The sequence below is a fragment of the Chiloscyllium punctatum genome, chromosome 40 (genome assembly GCF_047496795.1).
Source record: "Chiloscyllium punctatum isolate Juve2018m chromosome 40, sChiPun1.3, whole genome shotgun sequence".
In the NCBI taxonomy this organism is placed as follows: Eukaryota; Metazoa; Chordata; class Chondrichthyes; order Orectolobiformes; family Hemiscylliidae; genus Chiloscyllium; species Chiloscyllium punctatum.
The window spans coordinates 67472879-67490908 of NC_092778.1; the positions used below are offsets into that span (position 1 = coordinate 67472879).

Genomic DNA, 18030 nt, shown 5'->3' on the forward strand with positions numbered 1-18030 from the left:
AGATGGGGGATGTAAGAGTGAGGGGTATGGACAGGGTGAAGAGAGCAGCTGTTCCCCTTGGTTGAGGGGTCAACCACAAGGGAGCATACTTTTAAGGTAAGGGGCAGGAGATTGACAGGATTTGGGGAAGAAAAACGTTTTTGCTCAGCAGGTGGTGGGAAATCTGGAATGCACTGCCTGGGAAGGTAGTGGAGGCCAGAAATCTTAGAAAGCCTAAAAACATTTGAGTGAACACTTCAGATACCACAACTTTCAAGAATATGGGTCACATGTAGAGACTAGGATTAGCATACATTTAGTGGTAGATATGCCAGATGGCCCAAAGGGTCTTTTCTGTGCTATATGCATCTATAATTTCATCTGAACTCTCTGAATTCTCCAGTTTAAATGGAGAGATTTGGAATGTTCCAGGTGGAGAGAAATTGTCCTACAGAATCTTCAATTTCCTGGGCATTTCCTTCAATAGGGATTCCACAGGGTTCCCATGTGCACCTCCCAACTCCAACTGAATTATGACTATCAGCAGAAAATCTAGGTCAATGCTTCCCTAAAACCTGCAATGAATAAACCATTGCACTACTGTTCAAATTACAAACTGGGAATAAGAACAATCCATTGGGCTAGTTATTCATGATTTGGTTCTGGTGCTAAAAATCAGCCAGATAACACAGTACCCTGAATAAAATAAAACAATTAGTTTTAAGTATTTAAATATAATAATATTAGAATTATTGATTACTTTGAGTAGACATGAAAACAAACACTGAGTTACAGAACACTTTATTAGATTTTGCTTCAGGCTCAACTCTGAAATGTATTAAATAGTATTAGAACATTAGAAGTATAACATTTTAGAAAGATCAATTATAGCTACTTCTTCCCATTGAATACACAATTTAACATCTATTACATTTTTAACGTGCATTTTTATCATCAACTGTAATCGCTGAAAAGCTAACACAAGCTTCATTGTAAAGATTAAAATTTTTTTCTCCAAATAATTTCTGAAAGGAGGCAAGCCAGCCTTTCACAAAGAGGAAACCTGCAGCAATCAGAATAATAGCTTTAGAAGGTTATGAGTTTAGTTGAGGAGCAAGGGGAAAGCAAAGATAGTAAATCTGTATTACCCTGTTAAGGATAAAGGACAATACTGAGCAAATATGATATCGGTCAGTGAAATTCAGGAGTGTAATGACCCAGAACAATTAGCTGTACACCGTCAGCAAGACTAAAGAACCCCAAAAGAAGGATGTCACTGTACTTTCAAAACAGTTCCCTTCAGAATTCCTGTTGTTTCACTTTCCTCAGCAGAAACACATGATGCAGCATCAGGAAAGATGGCATGAAAAAGAATGATCAATACCCAGCCAAACAAGAGGCATCAAAAGAATGCCCTTCTCCACTTGGAGGTGGACTTTCACTTAATTCATTGCAATTCAAATGAAACAGATGAATCTCCAGTAAAGATTAGCTGATGACATGACCATGCATGGCAATGTACATGTATTGATGAGGCTAGACATGTTGCTTACTTCCCACACACTGAGGTGATTACAGCTTTGAGTCGATGGAAGATGAATTAATGTTGATTTCTGTGTAAACCACCTGTTCAGTGCTTTGTTGAGCAAGAACCCTCAAAGGATATAGTTAAAAACAACTAAAATGTACATTAACCACAAATATACATAAAAACATTTACAGAGAGCAAAACACAGCCTTATTTACATGTGACTTCAAACATACAATTACACACAGTAGTCATAGTGAATATACTGTTTCTGATACTGACAACTGGTTCCCACTTGCATGCAAATGCTCTAGCAAGAATACAGGTGATTGCACAGATATCAAGCAACTCCACAATTCCAAGTAACAAAGTAGTTTCTGGTTAAACTTTCAGTGCAGTCATGGCTGGAACAAAAATTCAAAACATCACAAATACAAGGAGAGAAAACATTGGTTGAGAACTAAATAGCAACTCCTGATCTGAAATAATGAGAAAATAAACCTTGCTGTATCATGCCCATTTGCTATACAAACACATACTTTGCCTTCTCTTTTCCCCTCCAAATGCAGATATTATAGCTGAACACACACTAGGAGCTGTACTTTTTTGATTCAGCAAGAAAATTGCCAACTAAGGTCACAAGTCATCAAATTCATTTATAATGGTGACAAATCCAGTTTGCATTATTCACTTTTCTTCTCTTTTTGCTTCAGGAGCTTGTTAATTTCGCGCCTAGCCATTCCCACATATTTTGTGATCAGTCGATGCCGATTCAGACCGGGAAACAAGAGTATGAAACTCACTGAAAACAACAAGAGGTTATTTTATACTGTGAAGAAGGAAGGAAACTGATAACTCTCATGATAAGAACTGCCTTCATTAGATTATATTAATGTGGTTGAAGGAAGTGAGCAAAACAAAAAGCACATTCTATCAGATTACAACAGTAACAGAGAAATACAAGTCGCCTGTTTAAAACAAGACCAGTCTTAAAATCCGAGGAAGATGTTTCAAAATTTAATAAAGTGCTAGCTTTATTTTTTCCTCATGTTACATTTTAGTTAGAATAAAAACTCACAGCTGAAGAAATGTCAAATTAAAAAGCTTCAAGTTTATTTAATTGCTGCTGCTATCATTCTAGGTTCTGTAATCTATTAAAAGTAGATGCAAAGTAAAATCTAAAATGCTCAGTCAACTTTCCAGGTTACATTTACTGAGACTGCAGGGCATATGTGCCCTCCCTCTGTGACCATGCACATGTGCATTAACAGATAGGGCCACGAATGAAGGGGTCGGGGAAAGCCGAGGAGTAGAGGAGGTCTGGAACAATGCACACGTGCAGTTCCAAGTGAGCACACACGTGAAACTGCCCCACAGTCTACCGTAGCATCAGGAGACGTTGCTGCAGACTAATCTAACTTGAACATACTTCTGATCTTACCCACCCTCCCAAACCAAAGAAGAATTCCTTTTCCAGCACAAGGAGCCTGGGGCAGTAATTGGTTTGGCTTTGGAAGCGGCCAGCAGGTATAATTCACCAAGTGTACTTTCCATCACATGGATGTACTTAAGGACCAACTTGCCTGCCCTAAAAGTCAATGTATCACTCAGGCAGGGTGGGGTAAGTCTGCTTAAATTTTTAGAAGAATAAAAACATAGCTAATGATGGACACAAAGGACATCTCGACAGGAGTTCTCCAGAATACAGCTCTGTTAAACAACTTGTTCAAAGATGTTAGACACACACTGGAGCAGGTGGGACTTGAATCCAGGTAACCTAGCTCGGAAATATGGACACTACCACTGAGCCATGCGAATCCTTTTTCCTCAGAACGTATGCCCTAGACCCAAATATCTTCAGCTGCTTTACTAATCAAAAATGGGGAGGCTCATTAATGATTGCATGATGTTCAACATTGTTCATGACCTCGCAGATACTGCAGCAGTCCATGTCCATATGGAGTAAGGTCTCGACAAAAATCCAGGCCTGGCTTGGTGATTCACATTCTCTCCACACAAGGGCCAGGCTGTGACCATGCCCAATAAAACTGGCTAGGTAAAAACAATGACAGCAAATGTTGGAAACCAGATTCTGGAAAAGCAAAGCAGTTCAGGCAGCATCCGAGGTGCAGGAAAATCGACGTTTCAGGCAAAAGCCCCTCTTTCCTGATAAAGGGCTTTTGCCTGAAACGTCGATTTTCCTGCTCCTCGGATGCTGCCTGACCTGCTGTGCTTTTCCAGCACCACTCTGATCCAATAAAACTGGCTGATAACTGAACCATTGCCCTTTCAAGTGGGAAAATGAGATCCATGAGAAATGTATGATTTTCTAGGATATGATTACAAAAGCTGAAAAGGATAGGTGAGGCGGGCCTCCTGCTTCACAGTCTGCATTACTCTCCACTTCGACTGCGTTAAATCAGAATGACTAAGCAGAGCCTTAGTGAAAGCGAGAGTCCATTTGTAAAAACAGCTTATCAACTTGGGTGGGTCAGTCAAGGAAATTATTTTTTCGGTCACATTCATTGATGAATTTCACAACAGGACTCCAGCTCAGGAAGAGAAAAGAATTCATAATGAAACAGTGTACTTTAGAAGGCCTCACCTGGTGTGTACCTGATTTAATACGGTACAACATCTACTTCAGGAGTGCAATGTCACACTGCAAAATTCAACCTGACCTGGACACAGGGTATAAATACCAAGGGCCAGCTCTTGATCCAAAATAATCAAATATGGGCCAAATGCTGGCAAGTGGGACTAGTTTATTTTAGGAATAATTGGACAGAATAATTGGGACTAGTTGGACTGAAGGGTCTGTTTCCAAGCTGTATGACCATCTCAATACAGAATTCCCAGATTTCACAATTAACGAGGCAAATGATAAAATGAAAACTCATTAACAACTTACCAATCAAATAGGTGAGGAAGAGGTTGTGAACCTGCTGCCCAATCCAAGCCACCACAGAGAGAACACTTACCGCAGTCATGAAATACTAAAGCAAAGAATATTAGAAATTACATTCTGCTTAATAGGCAAGTTTTGTACTCCATAATAGGAGGTGGGTAATGTTCCTCCATTATTCTGAGTTCGGAAGATTATCATGACAAGTTGATTAGTGATGACCCTACATAACACTAGCAGCCAGCAGGATTAGCACATTATCTGGGGAAAACGCACTGAACAATACATCCCTCAAGTACATTTAGCCATATTGTATTTGATGGGAGAAAACCAAATAAAGACCTGTTGCCACCCACAGGATAAAAGCAAAGTGTGTCAGGTCAAAGGCTTGCAATTAAATACTTAATTGTTCAGCAAAAAAAAAGAGGGGTTTCAACAGCTATGTGGGTAAAGTTCAAATCTTACTCATTGAATTTCAAGTCCATTACAAAAACGTAATTGTATATAAAAACAATGGGGAAAGAGCCTCTGAGCATTTGTTAAAAGAAACCATTTTTACTACATCCGTGTTTTAAATTGCAGGCCATGGCAAAACATGAGGAATTAAGCCAAGGGTTTTTAAAAAAAACAGAGTTCTGTTCATTGACTGGGAGAATTCTGCATACCGCGTACCATTTTAGGCTTTTCCTCCTTCAGAGCAAACAAACGTCTCCACCAGCCCACAATCCAACGCTGAGTCTTCACCAGATTGCTGCAGATTTCATGAAAGCGTTGTTGCTGCTCCGTAGTCCTGTTGATCCGAGCAAAAGATGAAGCATTTCAAGACTGCACAAACCTTGACATAACAACACCCGTGTCAATTTGTTCAAAAGAAAATCGTCTCTCTGTTAGGTGGTTTCAAAATTACAAAGTAGTCAGCAAGCGGATAGGTAAGGAGAGCTTTATGGCACATCCCAGTGCACACAAAAGTACTGTGCTTCCAAATGCCGTTACAAGTTTGGTAAAAATTCTCACCCTCACCCTCCTTTCTAGTACCTTAAGTTTTCAAGTTTCTTTAACATTACTTGACACTAGGGATAAGCTCAATCTACAAATATAAGTAATAAATCTCAGCCTTCACATCTCTCCACGAGTCAAATATTTTAAATTCTTAGTCTGTACTGTTTATGCAAATCCCAACTGTTTAATACAATCCACATCTCTGTACAAGGAATACAGTGTGCTCAAAAACAGTACAACCTTTCCAAACAAAGTACAGCATAGAACATTTTAAATAAAAACTTTTATATCAGAACTATTTGTTATGAACTTTTCCTATAGCTATAGGTCCCCTCCGCGCACCCCCCCACTCCCCCTCCCTTCCCTACCCCGAAAGTAATATCCAACAATCCTGTTGGGACATCATCTATGTAGACCTTACTAAAGTGTTTGACAAGGTTCCTTATGGGAGACTGATTAGCAAGGTTAGATCTCAAGGAATACAGGGAGAACTAGCCATTTGGATACAGAATTGGCTCAAAGGTAGAAGACAGAGGGTGGTGGTGGAGGGCTATTTTTCAGACTGGAGGCCTGTGACCAGTGGTGTGCCACAAGGTTCAGTGCGAGGTCCACTGCTTTTCGTCATTTATATAAATGATTTGGATATTAACACAGGAGGTGTAGTAAGTAAGTTTGCAAAACTGGAGGTGTACTGTACAGTGAAGAAGGTTACCTCAGCGTACAATGGGTCCTTGATCAGATGGGTCAACGGGCTGGGAGTGGCAGAAAAAGTGAGGTGCTACATTTTGGAAAGGCAAATCAGGGTAGGACTTATATAATTAATGCTAAGGACATGGGGAGCGTTGCTAAACAAAGAGACCTTGGAGTGGAGGTTCATAGTTCTTTGAAAGTGGAGTCGCATGTAGACAGGATAGTGAAGTCGGCATTTGGTATGCTTTCCTTTATTAGTCAGATCATTGAGTACAGGAGTTGAGAGGTCATGCTGCGGCTGTACAGTACATTGGTTAGGCAACTTTTGGAATACTGTGTGCAATTCTGCTTTCCCTCCTATTGGAAGGATGTTGTAAAACTTGAAAGGGTTCAGAAAAGATTTACAAGGATGTTGCCAGGGTTGGAGGATTTGAGCTACAGGGAGTCGTTGAACAGGCTGGGGCTGTTTTCCCTGGAGCGTCAGAGGCTGAGGGGTGACCTTTATAGAGGTTTATAAAATCATGAGGGGTATGGATAGAGTAAATAGACAAGGTCTTTTCCCTGGAGTCGGGGAGTCCAAAACTAAAGTGGGGGTTTGGGGGGGGGGGCAAGATTTAAAAGAGGACCTAAGGGGCAACTTTTTCATACAGAGGGTGGTACGTGTATGGAATGAGCTGCCAGAGGAAGTGGTGGAGGCTGGTACAATTACAACATTTAAAAGGCATCTTTTAGAGGGATATGGACCTAGCGCTGGAAAATGGGCCTATATTAGGTTGGGATACCTGCTTGGCATGGATGAGTTGGACTGAAGGGTCTGTTTCCGTGCTGTATATCTCTATGACTCTAAACATGCACATGGCCATTTGGTGAAGATGGACAGTGTTCTGCTGGACTGAAGAATAGCTACACCAGCCGGCAAGGCTGAGGTAGGATGAAAAGATCACCTCAAGTCAGGAGTTTCCCATCACTTTGGACTGAATTCAGATCTGGCTCCACCCACAAGAGAGCTCTACAACATCAGAGTTTAATTATATTTTTTAAATAAATTAAACTTATGACAAATTTAGCAAAGTGAATGGACAACAGAATTCAGACAAATGGCCAGATTGTCACTAACTGGAAGTGTGAAATAATCTCTCACCATTTGTTGGATCCAAACATCCTGGAAGCAACAGTTGGAACTAAGTAATCTGCCAAACAAATGATCATAATGGCACATGAAACACCAGTCAGCACTGAAGGATCCAGCCAGTAGATTAGTCTGTGAAGGGAAATCACATTGTAGAAATTATGCCAACTACAGTATTTCTTTGTTTATTTTATATTTTCAAATGCAACTGTTGGCAGGGAGGGCAAGGTGAGGAGGTGGGTAATGTGATAATTCAATTATCACAGAATCTAATCCTGAAGAATTTACTGAGGCTACTAAACATTGATTTAAGCTTCCATCATTAGCCAAGCAATCAGAATATCAATGTTCATTTATAATTGGCAGGTTATAGATATTTAAAGTGAACAGAAGAAAATCTCAAATTGACAAAAATATTAAATTAAATGCCAGAAATTAACAGAACACAGAATGGATATGGATTTACTGCAGGCATTTACAAACAGGCTGGTTCCACTGTTATGAGTGTTCTGTAAACTCCTGAAACTTTTCTGATTGCCTTCGGAAGTTGAGGAGAAAATGTCCAGAGTATTTACTGAATTGGCTAAGTCTTTTCTTTGGAGTTATTTAACATGCAAGCACAGGATGCTGAGTTATGTTTGCCGACATAAGTCACAACATTTTAAATGCTATTCATCATGAGAGCTGTTGGAGTGCTACGTAAATGAAAAGATAAACACAAACTAAATTTTAGAACTCCCTAACAAGTTTTTACAGCCCACATTATATCCGAGATGGTGTTAAAAACAAGTCAAATATTTATCTCACTGAGATCTACCTCATAAACCCAATATTTATTGTACTCAACTCTTGCATGCAAGAGAAGTCAACTGCTACTGCAGCAACAGGTGATCACATAAAACAGTTATTTGCACTTAACATCAGCCCTAAGCTTCTGTTGAGAATTTATTTGACAACCAGCATATAAATCCACCGAGTTCTTAAAGATGAGGGAGTTCAGTGCAAGTCTGCAAAATAAACAGCACAGTATAGAGTTAACCAGCAAGTTCTGGAGATTAACAACCATATCTTAATCATGAACTTGCTGGCAACTGAAACCATGACCACGATAAGCATTGTTACTAAGTTGTTATTTGGCAGTTTTATTCATACTAATACAGACAATATTCATCTTTTGTACAGCATTAAGCTTTATTACAGTATAATTAAACAAGGGGGCAAAATAGTTGGAAAGAGTTTGCCCATCCTTTACGTGGAACGTAAATCTGCTAAACTGGAACCTTAATAGTACTGTGTAAAGTTGGTTGCTAACTGTAAATATCTGCTGACACCAACATATCATGAACACAGCTGAGAAACTGAACAAGTGGGTTACCACAAAATGAAAATAAATTTCACACCATCTAAATGTTACCCTACAGCAGTCACATGAAATGATGATTATTTACAGAATTAACATAGCTAATCTCGTGGATCATCAGTCATGCCTCGACAGTACAGGAGGAGGTATTGCTAACAGTATTGTTAACCTACTACCTGTTTCCACCGATAAAAGGCATCTTCATGAGAGATCCTTCTTTCAACTGGAGATGGAACTCATTTTTAATGAACTCCCTGTCATCAAGTCTTTAACATTAATGAAACCTGCATAAAGGTAAATCCTTTAGTTTTCAGTTAAAGTCTGGATTGAAGCTTAAATGTGAACTGCAGAAAACAGATCAAACCCCCCCCACCCCAAATTTCTCTCACCCTATAAGTCGTAGTGACCATGAAACTGTCATCCATACACTTTTAAAGCAATCTGGTGTACTAATTTCCTTTACCTGGTTGAGCATTTGCAAGACCTGGCCCACAGTTCTCAAATGCCCTTTGAAAAGGCTAAGCAAGCCACTCAGTTCAAGGGCAGTTAGGACTGGACAACAAATATTAATCAGAATACCCATGAAAGAATAAAGAGAAAACATTAACAAAACACCCAGTAGTAACTCTGGGTTCATAATCTCTGCTTTGTCTGAGCTGTGAGAATTAAACTAGTTGGGCTGGTATTATCTGGTGTTAAGGTTTACACCGGGACGAGTTCCAACAGGCGAAACAGCAGGAATTCCACAATTATAGAGTTTCTTAACTTGCAGAAAAACACTTCAACAGGAGAATCACTAAATATCCTGCAATCTAATAACTTACTTCTCTCCTGCCCAGAATGAACAAACATGCCTTCAGGAGTCTTCTCACTAGAAGCCCCTGACTCACTTCTCTCTCCCCTCGGTTAAAGATCTTTCTTAAACTCACCTTTCCCCCCATTAAAACTCTCTAGCTTTGAGTCATCTGTGCCAAACCCTTTCTTTGGGTCAATGTCCATTTTGCATCTGATTAGAACTATGCAAAGCGCTTTGGAATAGATTTTCATGAAAAAGGGCACAATGTAAATGCAGACTCTACCTCAATACTTACAAAAATACCACTGATACACCCAGCATCATTACAGCAGGAAACCAGGGTTTCTCCCAACGCAGGACACGATCTGCAGCAAGCATCACTTCTCCCCAGCCCTCTAAATGTTCTTCAAGCTGGGCAGTTTCTGCAGCCTGAAAAATCAAGTCAATGTCAAGAGTTCTGTTTTAATATTGATTTAAACAATGGGATATAGTAATATTCCTAATTAGTATTAAAAAAAACACACATAACTCATCCACATAACATTTGTTCATCCCATTAATGGTGCCAAAGTGGAAACCTTATGAATATTTGATGTTTTGAATAATCATCATAATTGCTGATTGTATGGTAAAAACATCAGGCAACATTGTGAATCAGATGGGGCAAATACCTGATTGAACTTTCACGGTTCAAAGGTCACCTCTGTCTTTAGGTTTGTTGAACTCTCAATTTACAACAGTCAAACACAAACTCCAATAAATATATTTCAAATACAGTCAGCGTTATACAGCATGGAAACAGACCCTTCGGATCAACTCGTCCATGCTGACCAGATATCCTAACCGAATCTAGTCCCGTTTGCCAGCATTTGGCCCAATTCCCTCTAAACCTTTCTTATTCATGTACACATCCAAATGTCTTTTTAAAGTTTACCCACCTCCACTACTTCCTTCGACAACTAAATTTTATGGATGGAAAATCTCCATAAGAATGTGACAAAATCTGTATCAACGCTTTCAGCGATGACTGCTTGCTGAGTATAACACTGCGCTGAAATGTTATATATCACTGGTCACATGTCCTTCTTTGAGAATCTTTTGTGATTGATTAAAATCAACCAGAGAAATTTTTAATTTACACTAGCGCTGAACAGATAAATATATTAAAGGAGATGGCCATTTTAAATGTGGTGAAACTATTACGTTTTGCATAATTTCAGTCCTAATCACATGATACAGAATGCCTCGACTTTCCCTGATAATTTGAGAGTCTGACATGTCTTACATATAAATCATAGGAGTGTAACACGATAGAATATTGAATGAGGCAGCCCAGCCTGAGTTCAAGATAAGTACATTGCTGTTTGTGACATCACCATTGCCTCTTTGTGTATTCCTGCAGGAGACTGCATCATCCAGCGACTGCAAGCTGCACAAATCCCAATCAAAACAAAGAATCTTCCCCAGAAAAGAGACAGCAACTGCTCGTTCCAAATTTGCCCCCCAAAATATCAAAGCTCCTACCCCAGAAACAAAGAAATATGATGGATTAAAAGCAAATGTTTTTATAAAACCATGGAACCGATAAAATAGCCACTTTAACAACAGATTTCATGAGGAGAAAGTGAGGACTGCAGATTCTGGAGATCAGAGTCGAAAGGTATGGAAAAGCGCAGCAGGTCACACAGCATCCGAGGAGCAGGAGAGTGCCGTTTCAGGCATAACCCTTCATAAGGAAGTTGATGGAACATTCCTGATGAAGGGCTTATGCCCGAATGGTCTATTCTCCTGCTCCTCAGATGCTGTCTGACCTACTAAGCTTTTCCAGCACCACACGTTTTGAAACACATTAGGCAGAAAACCAGGAGACAGAAGACCAAGATCTTGGTCAGAGATAAGTTTTACACAAGAACCTAAAGAGGAGAGATTTAGAAAGGGAATTCTCAAAGGGTAAAGGAACTCAGGGAGACAAGGATGCCATTTTCCTTCAGTGGAGAAAAGCTACAGTGAAATTTGAACACAAGGATGAAAATTTTGAAATGAAGGCTTTATCTGACAGGAATATTCTGTGAGCAGGGAGATAATGGGCGAGTGGGATTTAGATTAGATTAGATTACTTACAATGTGGAAACAGGCCCTTCGGCCCAACAAGTCCACACCGCCCCGCCGAAGCGCAACCCACCCATACCCTTACATCTACCCCTTACCTAACACTACGGGCAATTTACCATGGCCAATTCACCTGACCTGCACATCTTTGGAGTGTGGGAGGAAACCGGAGCACCCGGAGGAAACCCACGCAGACACGGGGAGAACGTGCAAACTCCACACAGTCAGTCGCCTGAGGCGGGAATTGAACCCGGGTCTCTGGCGCTGTGAGGCAGCAGTGCTAACCACTGTGCCACCGTGCCGCCCACAATACATGCCATGACACAGGCTGGAGAGTTTGGATAAGTGCACGTTTCTGCAGGGTGGAAATGGTGGATTTCAGTGGGAGGGCTGCAATATTCACAGTGAGTAAGTACCACAAACATGGATGAGGGTTTCAGCTCACAGAAACTTGAATGAAGGCCAGAAAAGGTCAAATTGCAGATGTGGAAGTCAGAATACTGGATGGAGGAGTTGATTTGGAGTCAGACTGTGGCTCAAGATAGAAAATGATAGCCAGAGGGGTAAACTGGTCATTAATCAAATTGGCAGACACACAAAACCTGATTAAGATGAATGTAACATTTTTCTAGCCAATAGAGGTGACAACTCAAACAAATTATGAGAGATTTTGTAACTGATGTCATACAATCAGAAATCTGGGCTGTTAGAGATTTTGAGAGAATTTTTAATTCTCTAAGACAGAAAAGAAACGGCCATCATCACCGGGTTACTGTCTCCCTGCCCAAAGCACGGTCCCAAATACAAGTCCGAAGCTCTGGCCAGAGATCCACCACCACCCTCTCCCCCTCAGCAACCCACACTCTTTCCCCCCGCCTCAACTCCCTACCCCTTCACCCACACTGTCCCCATCATAACCCCATGACAACTCCCCTCCCCCACCAAATCCCACTGCCCTCCCTCCTCCTCCCACTCACTCCCTTATCCTCCCCCAAACCTCTACTACCTCAACCCTCACCCTCATCCCCACCCCACCCCCTCCCTATTGTCTCTGATATTGGGTGAGCGGTGTTAAGGGGACATGGGGGCTGCCCCCCGGGGGAGTGAGGAGGGTGGGGAGGGTGGTGTGTGTAGGGGGGTGGGTGTGCGTGTGGAATGGGTGGGGGGTGTGTGGGGTGTGGGTAGGGGGCATGTGTGGAGGTTGTGGGGGTGTGGGGTGTGTGTGGGTGGGGGTGTGTGTGGGTGGGGGTGTGTGTGGGTGGGGGTGTGTGTGGGTGGGGGTGTGTGTGGGTGGGGGTGTGTGTGGGTGGGGGTGTGTGTGGGGGTGAGGGGGGGTGTGGGTGGGGTGTGTGTGGGGGGGTGGGGGGTGTGTGAGTGGGGTGTGTGTGTGTGTGGGTGGGGGGGTGTTGGTGGGGGTGTGGGGGGGTGGGGGTGGGGTGTGTGTGTGTGTGTGGGTGGGGGGGTGGAGGTGTCTGTAGGTGAGGGGGGTGGGGGGTGTGGGTGTGGGGGGTGAGGGGTGTGTGTGGGTGTGTGTGTGGGAGTGGGTGTGGGGGGGTGTGTGTGGGTGGGGGTGGGTGTAGGGGGGGGGTGTGTGGGTGGGGGTGGGTGTAGGGGGGTGGGGGGGGTGGGTGGGTGGGGGGGGTGGGTGTGGTGGGGGTGGGTGTGTGGGTGTGGGGGTGGTGGGGTGTGTGGGTGTGGGTGTGTGTGGGTGGGGGGGGGTGTTGGTGGGGGGGGTGGGGGTGGGGTGTGTGTGTGTGGGGGGGGTGGGGGTGTGTGTGTGTGTGTGTGGGGGTGGGGTGTGTGTGTGTGTGTGTGTGGGTGGGGGGGGTGGAGGTGTCTGTAGGTGAGGGGTGTAGGGGGGTGTGGGTGTGGGGGTGTGTGTGTGTGGGGGTGGGGGGGGTGTGTGTGTGTGGGTGGGGGGGGTGTGTGTGTGTGTGGGTGGGGGGGGTGTGTGTGTGTGTGGGGGGGGTGTGTGTGTGGGTGGGGGGGGGTGTGTGTGTGGGTGGGGGGTGTGTGTGTGTGGGTGTGGGGGTGTGTGTGTGTGGGGGTGGGGGGGGTGTGTGTGTGTGGGTGGGGTGTGTGTGTGTGGGTGGGGGGGGTGTGTGTGTGGGTGGGGGGGGGGTGTGTGTGTGTGGGTGGGGGTGTGTGTGTGTGGGGGTGGGGGGTGTGTGTGTGTGGGGGTGGGGTGTGTGTGTGTGTGTGGGTGGGGGGGGTGTGTGTGTGTGGGGTGTGTGTGTGTGGGGTGTGTGTGTGGGTGGGGGGGGTGTGTGTGTGTGGGTGGGGGGGGGGGTGTGTGGGTGGGGGGGGGTGTGTGTGTGTGGGTGGGGGGGGTGTGTGTGTGTGGGTGGGGGGGGTGTGTGTGTGGGTGGGGGGTGTGTGTGTGGGTGGGGGGGTGGGGGGTGTGTGGGTGGGGGGGGTGTTGGTGGGTGGGGGGGGTGTGTGTGTGGGGGTGGGGGGTGTGTGTGTGTGGGGGTGGGGGGTGTGTGTGGGTGGGGGGGGTGTGTGTGTGGGTGGGGGGGGTGTGTGTGTGGGTGGGGGGGGTGTGTGTGTGGGTGGGTGGTGTGTGTGTGTGTGGGTGGGGGTGTGTGTGTGTGGGTGGGGTGTGTGTGTGTGGGTGTGGGGGGTGGGGGGTGTGTGGGTGTGTGGGGGTGGGGGGTGTGTGTGTGGGGGTGGGGGGTGTGTGTGTGGGGGTGGGGGTTGGAGGTGTGGTGTGGGGGGGTGTGTGTGTGGGGGTGGGGGGTGTGTGTGTGGGGGTGGGGGGGTGGAGGTGTCTGTAGGTGAGGGGTGTGGGGGGGGTGTGGGTGTGTGTGGATGAGGGGGTGGAGGTGTGTGTGTAGGGGGGTGTGGGGTGTGGGGGTGTGTGGGTGGGGGGTGTGGGTGGGTGTGTGTGTGGGGGGTGTGGGTGGGTAGGTGTAGGGGGGTGTGGGTGGGTGTGTGTGTGGGTGGGGGGTGTGGGTGGGTAGGTGTAGGGGGGTGTGGGTGGGGGTGTGTGTGGGTGTGTGGGTGTGGGTGGGGGGTGTGTGTGTGTGTGTGTGTGTGTGTGTGTGTAGGGGTGAGGGGAGTGGGGGGGGGGTGTGTGGGGGGGTGTGTGTGTGGGTGTGTGTGTGGGGGGGTGTAGGGGGGTGTGTGTGGGGTGTGTGTGGGTGTGGGTGTGTGTGTGGGTGTGTGTGTGGGTGTGTGTGTGGGGGGGTGTAGGGGGGTGTGTGTGGGGTGTGTGTGGGTGTGTGTGTGGGGGGGTGTAGGGGGGTGTGTGTGTGGGTGTGTGTGTGGGTGTGTGTGTGGGGGGGTGTAGGGGGGTGTGTGTGGGGTGTGTGTGGGTGTGGGTGTGTGTGTGGGGGGGTGTAGGGGTGTGTGTGTGGGGGGGGTGTAGGGGGGTGTGTGTAGGGGGGTGTGGGTGGGTGTGTGTGTGTGTGGGTGTGTGGGTGTGTGTGTGGGGGGGGTAGGGGGGTGTGTGTAGGGGGGGTGTGGGTGGGTGTGTGTGTGGGTGGGTGTGTGTGTGTGTGGGTGTGTGGGTGTGTGTGTGGGGGGGGTAGGGGGGTGTGTGTAGGGGGGTGTGGGTGGGTGTGTGTGTGGGTGGGTGTGTGTGTGTGTGGGTGTGTGTGTGGGTGTGTGTGGGTGTGGGTGTGTGTGGGTGTGTGTGTGGGTGTGTGTGGGTGTGGGTGTGTGTGTGGGGGGTGTAGGGGGGTGTGTGTGGGGTGTGTGTAGGGGGGTGTGTGTGGGGGGGTGTAGGGGGGTGTGTGTGTGGGTGTGTGTGTGGGGGGGTGTAGGGGGGTGTGTGTGGGGGGGGTGTAGGGGGGTGTGGGTGGGTGTGTGTGTGTGTGGGTGTGTGTGTGGGGGGGGTAGGGGGGTGTATTCTCTCACCAGGCGGTTGCTGCTTTTATTGTCTCCGTCGCCGCTCGCCATCGCCGCTCGATCTTTCTCGACGCCCGTTTACTGCGCCTGCGCGCCTGCTCACCCCCTATTGGTCTAGCTCCGCACGTGTCACCGCGCACGGTATTGCTGATTGGACCGAGTCCCACCGGAGCATGACACCTGATTGGCCAGTAGAGGCGCCGCTCTAGTGATCCGCGCAGCCGGTATTTAAATGAACACGGTGGCCCCGCCCCAAGACCTGCTTGGTCACGTGTGCCTCCACGTGACCGTTCCCATGTGACCATCTCACGGAAGTAGAACAATGACTGAGCTTGGCCATTTAGAAACACAGACACGTGTAAATAATGTCAGAGTAACTGCTCGATATTCCTCCCCAAACAAAACTGGTTCGTTGGCAGGTTTCCTATTTTCCAGAATCTGAAAACTTATTTCTGTGGCTACTTTCTTTAAAATCCTCGGACACAAACCAGTAAAATAAACACTGGTCAATCAAACTGGAGCGTCTGGTGACAGTGCGGGCTGTGGGAGTGAGTCAGTCAGTCACCCGTGAGCATTGCCTCGGGTTTAGTGGCATCACTAGAGCGAGTAAGAGTTGTTTAGTATTTGTAGGGCAGCAGCACACAGCCAGCCTTACAGGTGAACAGCCCCACAGCATCTGCACCAGATCTGTCATTTACATATTTATTTCCATCTCTGAAAGCAGACTGAGCTCACACTGCAGTTTATTGCCCTGCGTAGTTTCTAGCTCCAAGTAGATTTGCTTAATTACATCATTACCTGAGGATAGCTTGGATCGAGTAACAATCCATCGTTTCCAGATCCGTCATCTTGCCCCATTGTCTAGATTAGAGTGGTGCTGGAAAAGTACAGCCGGCCAGGCAGCATCCGAGTAGGAGAATCGATGTTTCTGGCAAAGTTCTTCTTCAGGACTCATTGTCTGACTTATTTTTTTCCAGAAGTCTAAGTCTGGAAAAAATTAAGTCCCTTGACTTCTGCGAATCTTAGCTTTTCATTGAAAATTCCTGTCTGTCACCTGCACAGGTACGAAGTAGATTCCGAGTTGCCAATCTAATCGCTTTGGATGTGCATTTCAACGAAATATTTTTAAAAGCACCCACAACCCCCATACACAAAAAAACTCAGAAATAGCTGCAAAACTAGTCCCAGGTCAGAATCATAAAGGACCAAGTTATGAAGAAAGGGAATGTTGATATAGACAGTATAAAAGTGGAAATTTGGGTACTTTATTAATGAAGGATAGTAAAACTTTGTCAGTGACATGCTAGGCTGCTTCTTTCAAAAAAATAACTTGTGCATCAAGTAATCCTATATCCAAAACTGGTAGAGCCAAGTCAGCTTATTGAGTAGTGTTCTGTAAACTCCACAAGAATCATTGTAAAGGAGGTATTAGAAAATTCTTCCCAGAGAATGGTGACAGGACTGGACCTCGTGACTGTTTGTACAGTTGGCTCACCAGCTATAACATTTTGAACACCTACAACATTCTTTTCTGAAACCTTAATAAAATGACTTTCATGATAGCAAAATTATGCTCAAGTAAGTACTTAAAATATACAATACCCCACTTCAGATCTCTACAAGGTACATTGTGGAAATTTGCCAAAAGTTCCTTGACAGCACTTTCCAAACCAATATTTAGAAAAACACAGGCAGCAAACACGTGGGAACACCACCATCCTGACTTAGAAACGCATTGCCATTCCTTCACTGTCACTGGGACAAAATCCTGGAATCTTCCCCTATCAGCATGGTGGGTCTGTATCAGTTCAAGAACACAGGTTACCACAAACATGTCAAATGCAACTAAACGTTGGGCAGCCAACAACACCCACATCCATGAGTGAATTAAACAAAATCTTAATTGTCAAGGAAATAAACTCAAATTTAATTGTATTCACTGATGGATGGGAAGAGTAACCAACAGTAATGAGATCAGGATCCTGCACAGGGTAAAAGTAGTAACATTTACCTGAACCAGAGGGAAAAAAAAAACTTTTCAACTTCAGGCAAAGATGGCACCTTGCAAATTGCACTGAAATTTCAGCTTGTTAAGATATGGAAACCTAAACTGGGGCTTGAAGTCATATTGAGGTTAGATTGTTAACTACAGCAGTGTACTACGGTTAAGAGAAAGCTTCATAAAAATACAAGTCATTACTCAATTCCATCCTTAGATTTAGGCCCCAAGAGCTAGTTTGCAGGAAAAATGCCTGAAGCCATATTCTTACAAGACATTATTCACTCCAACCTCATTGTCAGTGAACCCCGCACTGCTCATTTCTACCTCCTACCAAAGATTCACAGACCTGACTTCCCCAGTCAACCCATTGTCTCAGCCTGTTCCTGTCCCACTGAACTCATCTCTACATACATGGACACCGGCCTGTCCGCCTTAATGCAGGAACTCCCTACCTACATTCAGGACACCATCCATGCCCTTCACTTTCTCCAAAGTTTTCGTTTCCCTGGCCCCCAACACCTCATCAGCATGGACATTCAGTCTCTGTACACATCTATCCGCCACGACAAAGGCCTCCAAGCCTTTAAGACTCTTCCTCTCACGCTGTCCCAAACAGTACCCTTCCACTGACACCCTCACCCGCTTGGCTGAACTGGTCCTCACCCCTAACGACTTCTTCCA

At 45.4% G+C, this 18030-nt stretch overlaps 1 protein-coding gene across 1 annotated transcript; it reads right to left on the reverse strand.

Annotated features, from left to right (window-relative positions):
- Nucleotides 1–764: 764 nt before the first annotated feature.
- arl6ip1 (ARL6 interacting reticulophagy regulator 1) lies at nucleotides 765–15484 on the reverse strand. Its single transcript, XM_072560183.1, has 6 exons — nucleotides 15357–15484; nucleotides 9682–9815; nucleotides 7243–7362; nucleotides 5085–5202; nucleotides 4419–4503; nucleotides 765–2309 (listed from the first exon to the last, which is right to left on the reverse strand). The coding sequence occupies exons 1-6, from the start codon at nucleotides 15396–15398 to the stop codon at nucleotides 2191–2193; spliced, it is 618 nt and encodes a 205-aa protein (XP_072416284.1). The 5' UTR covers nucleotides 15399–15484; the 3' UTR covers nucleotides 765–2190.
- Between the last annotated feature and the right edge of the window lie 2546 nt (nucleotides 15485–18030).

Coding starts and splice junctions, on each gene's coding strand:
- arl6ip1 (XM_072560183.1), bottom strand. CDS start 15,398: ATGGCGAGCGGCGACGGAGACAATAAAAGCAGCAACCGCCTG. Junction 7,363..9,681: donor GGTGTATCAGTGGTATTTTT/GTAAGTATTGAG, acceptor TTCCCTTCACAG/ACTAATCTACTGGCTGGATC. Junction 5,203..7,242: donor ATGTTTGGATCCAACAAATG/GTGAGAGATTAT, acceptor TCGGATCAACAG/GACTACGGAGCAGCAACAAC.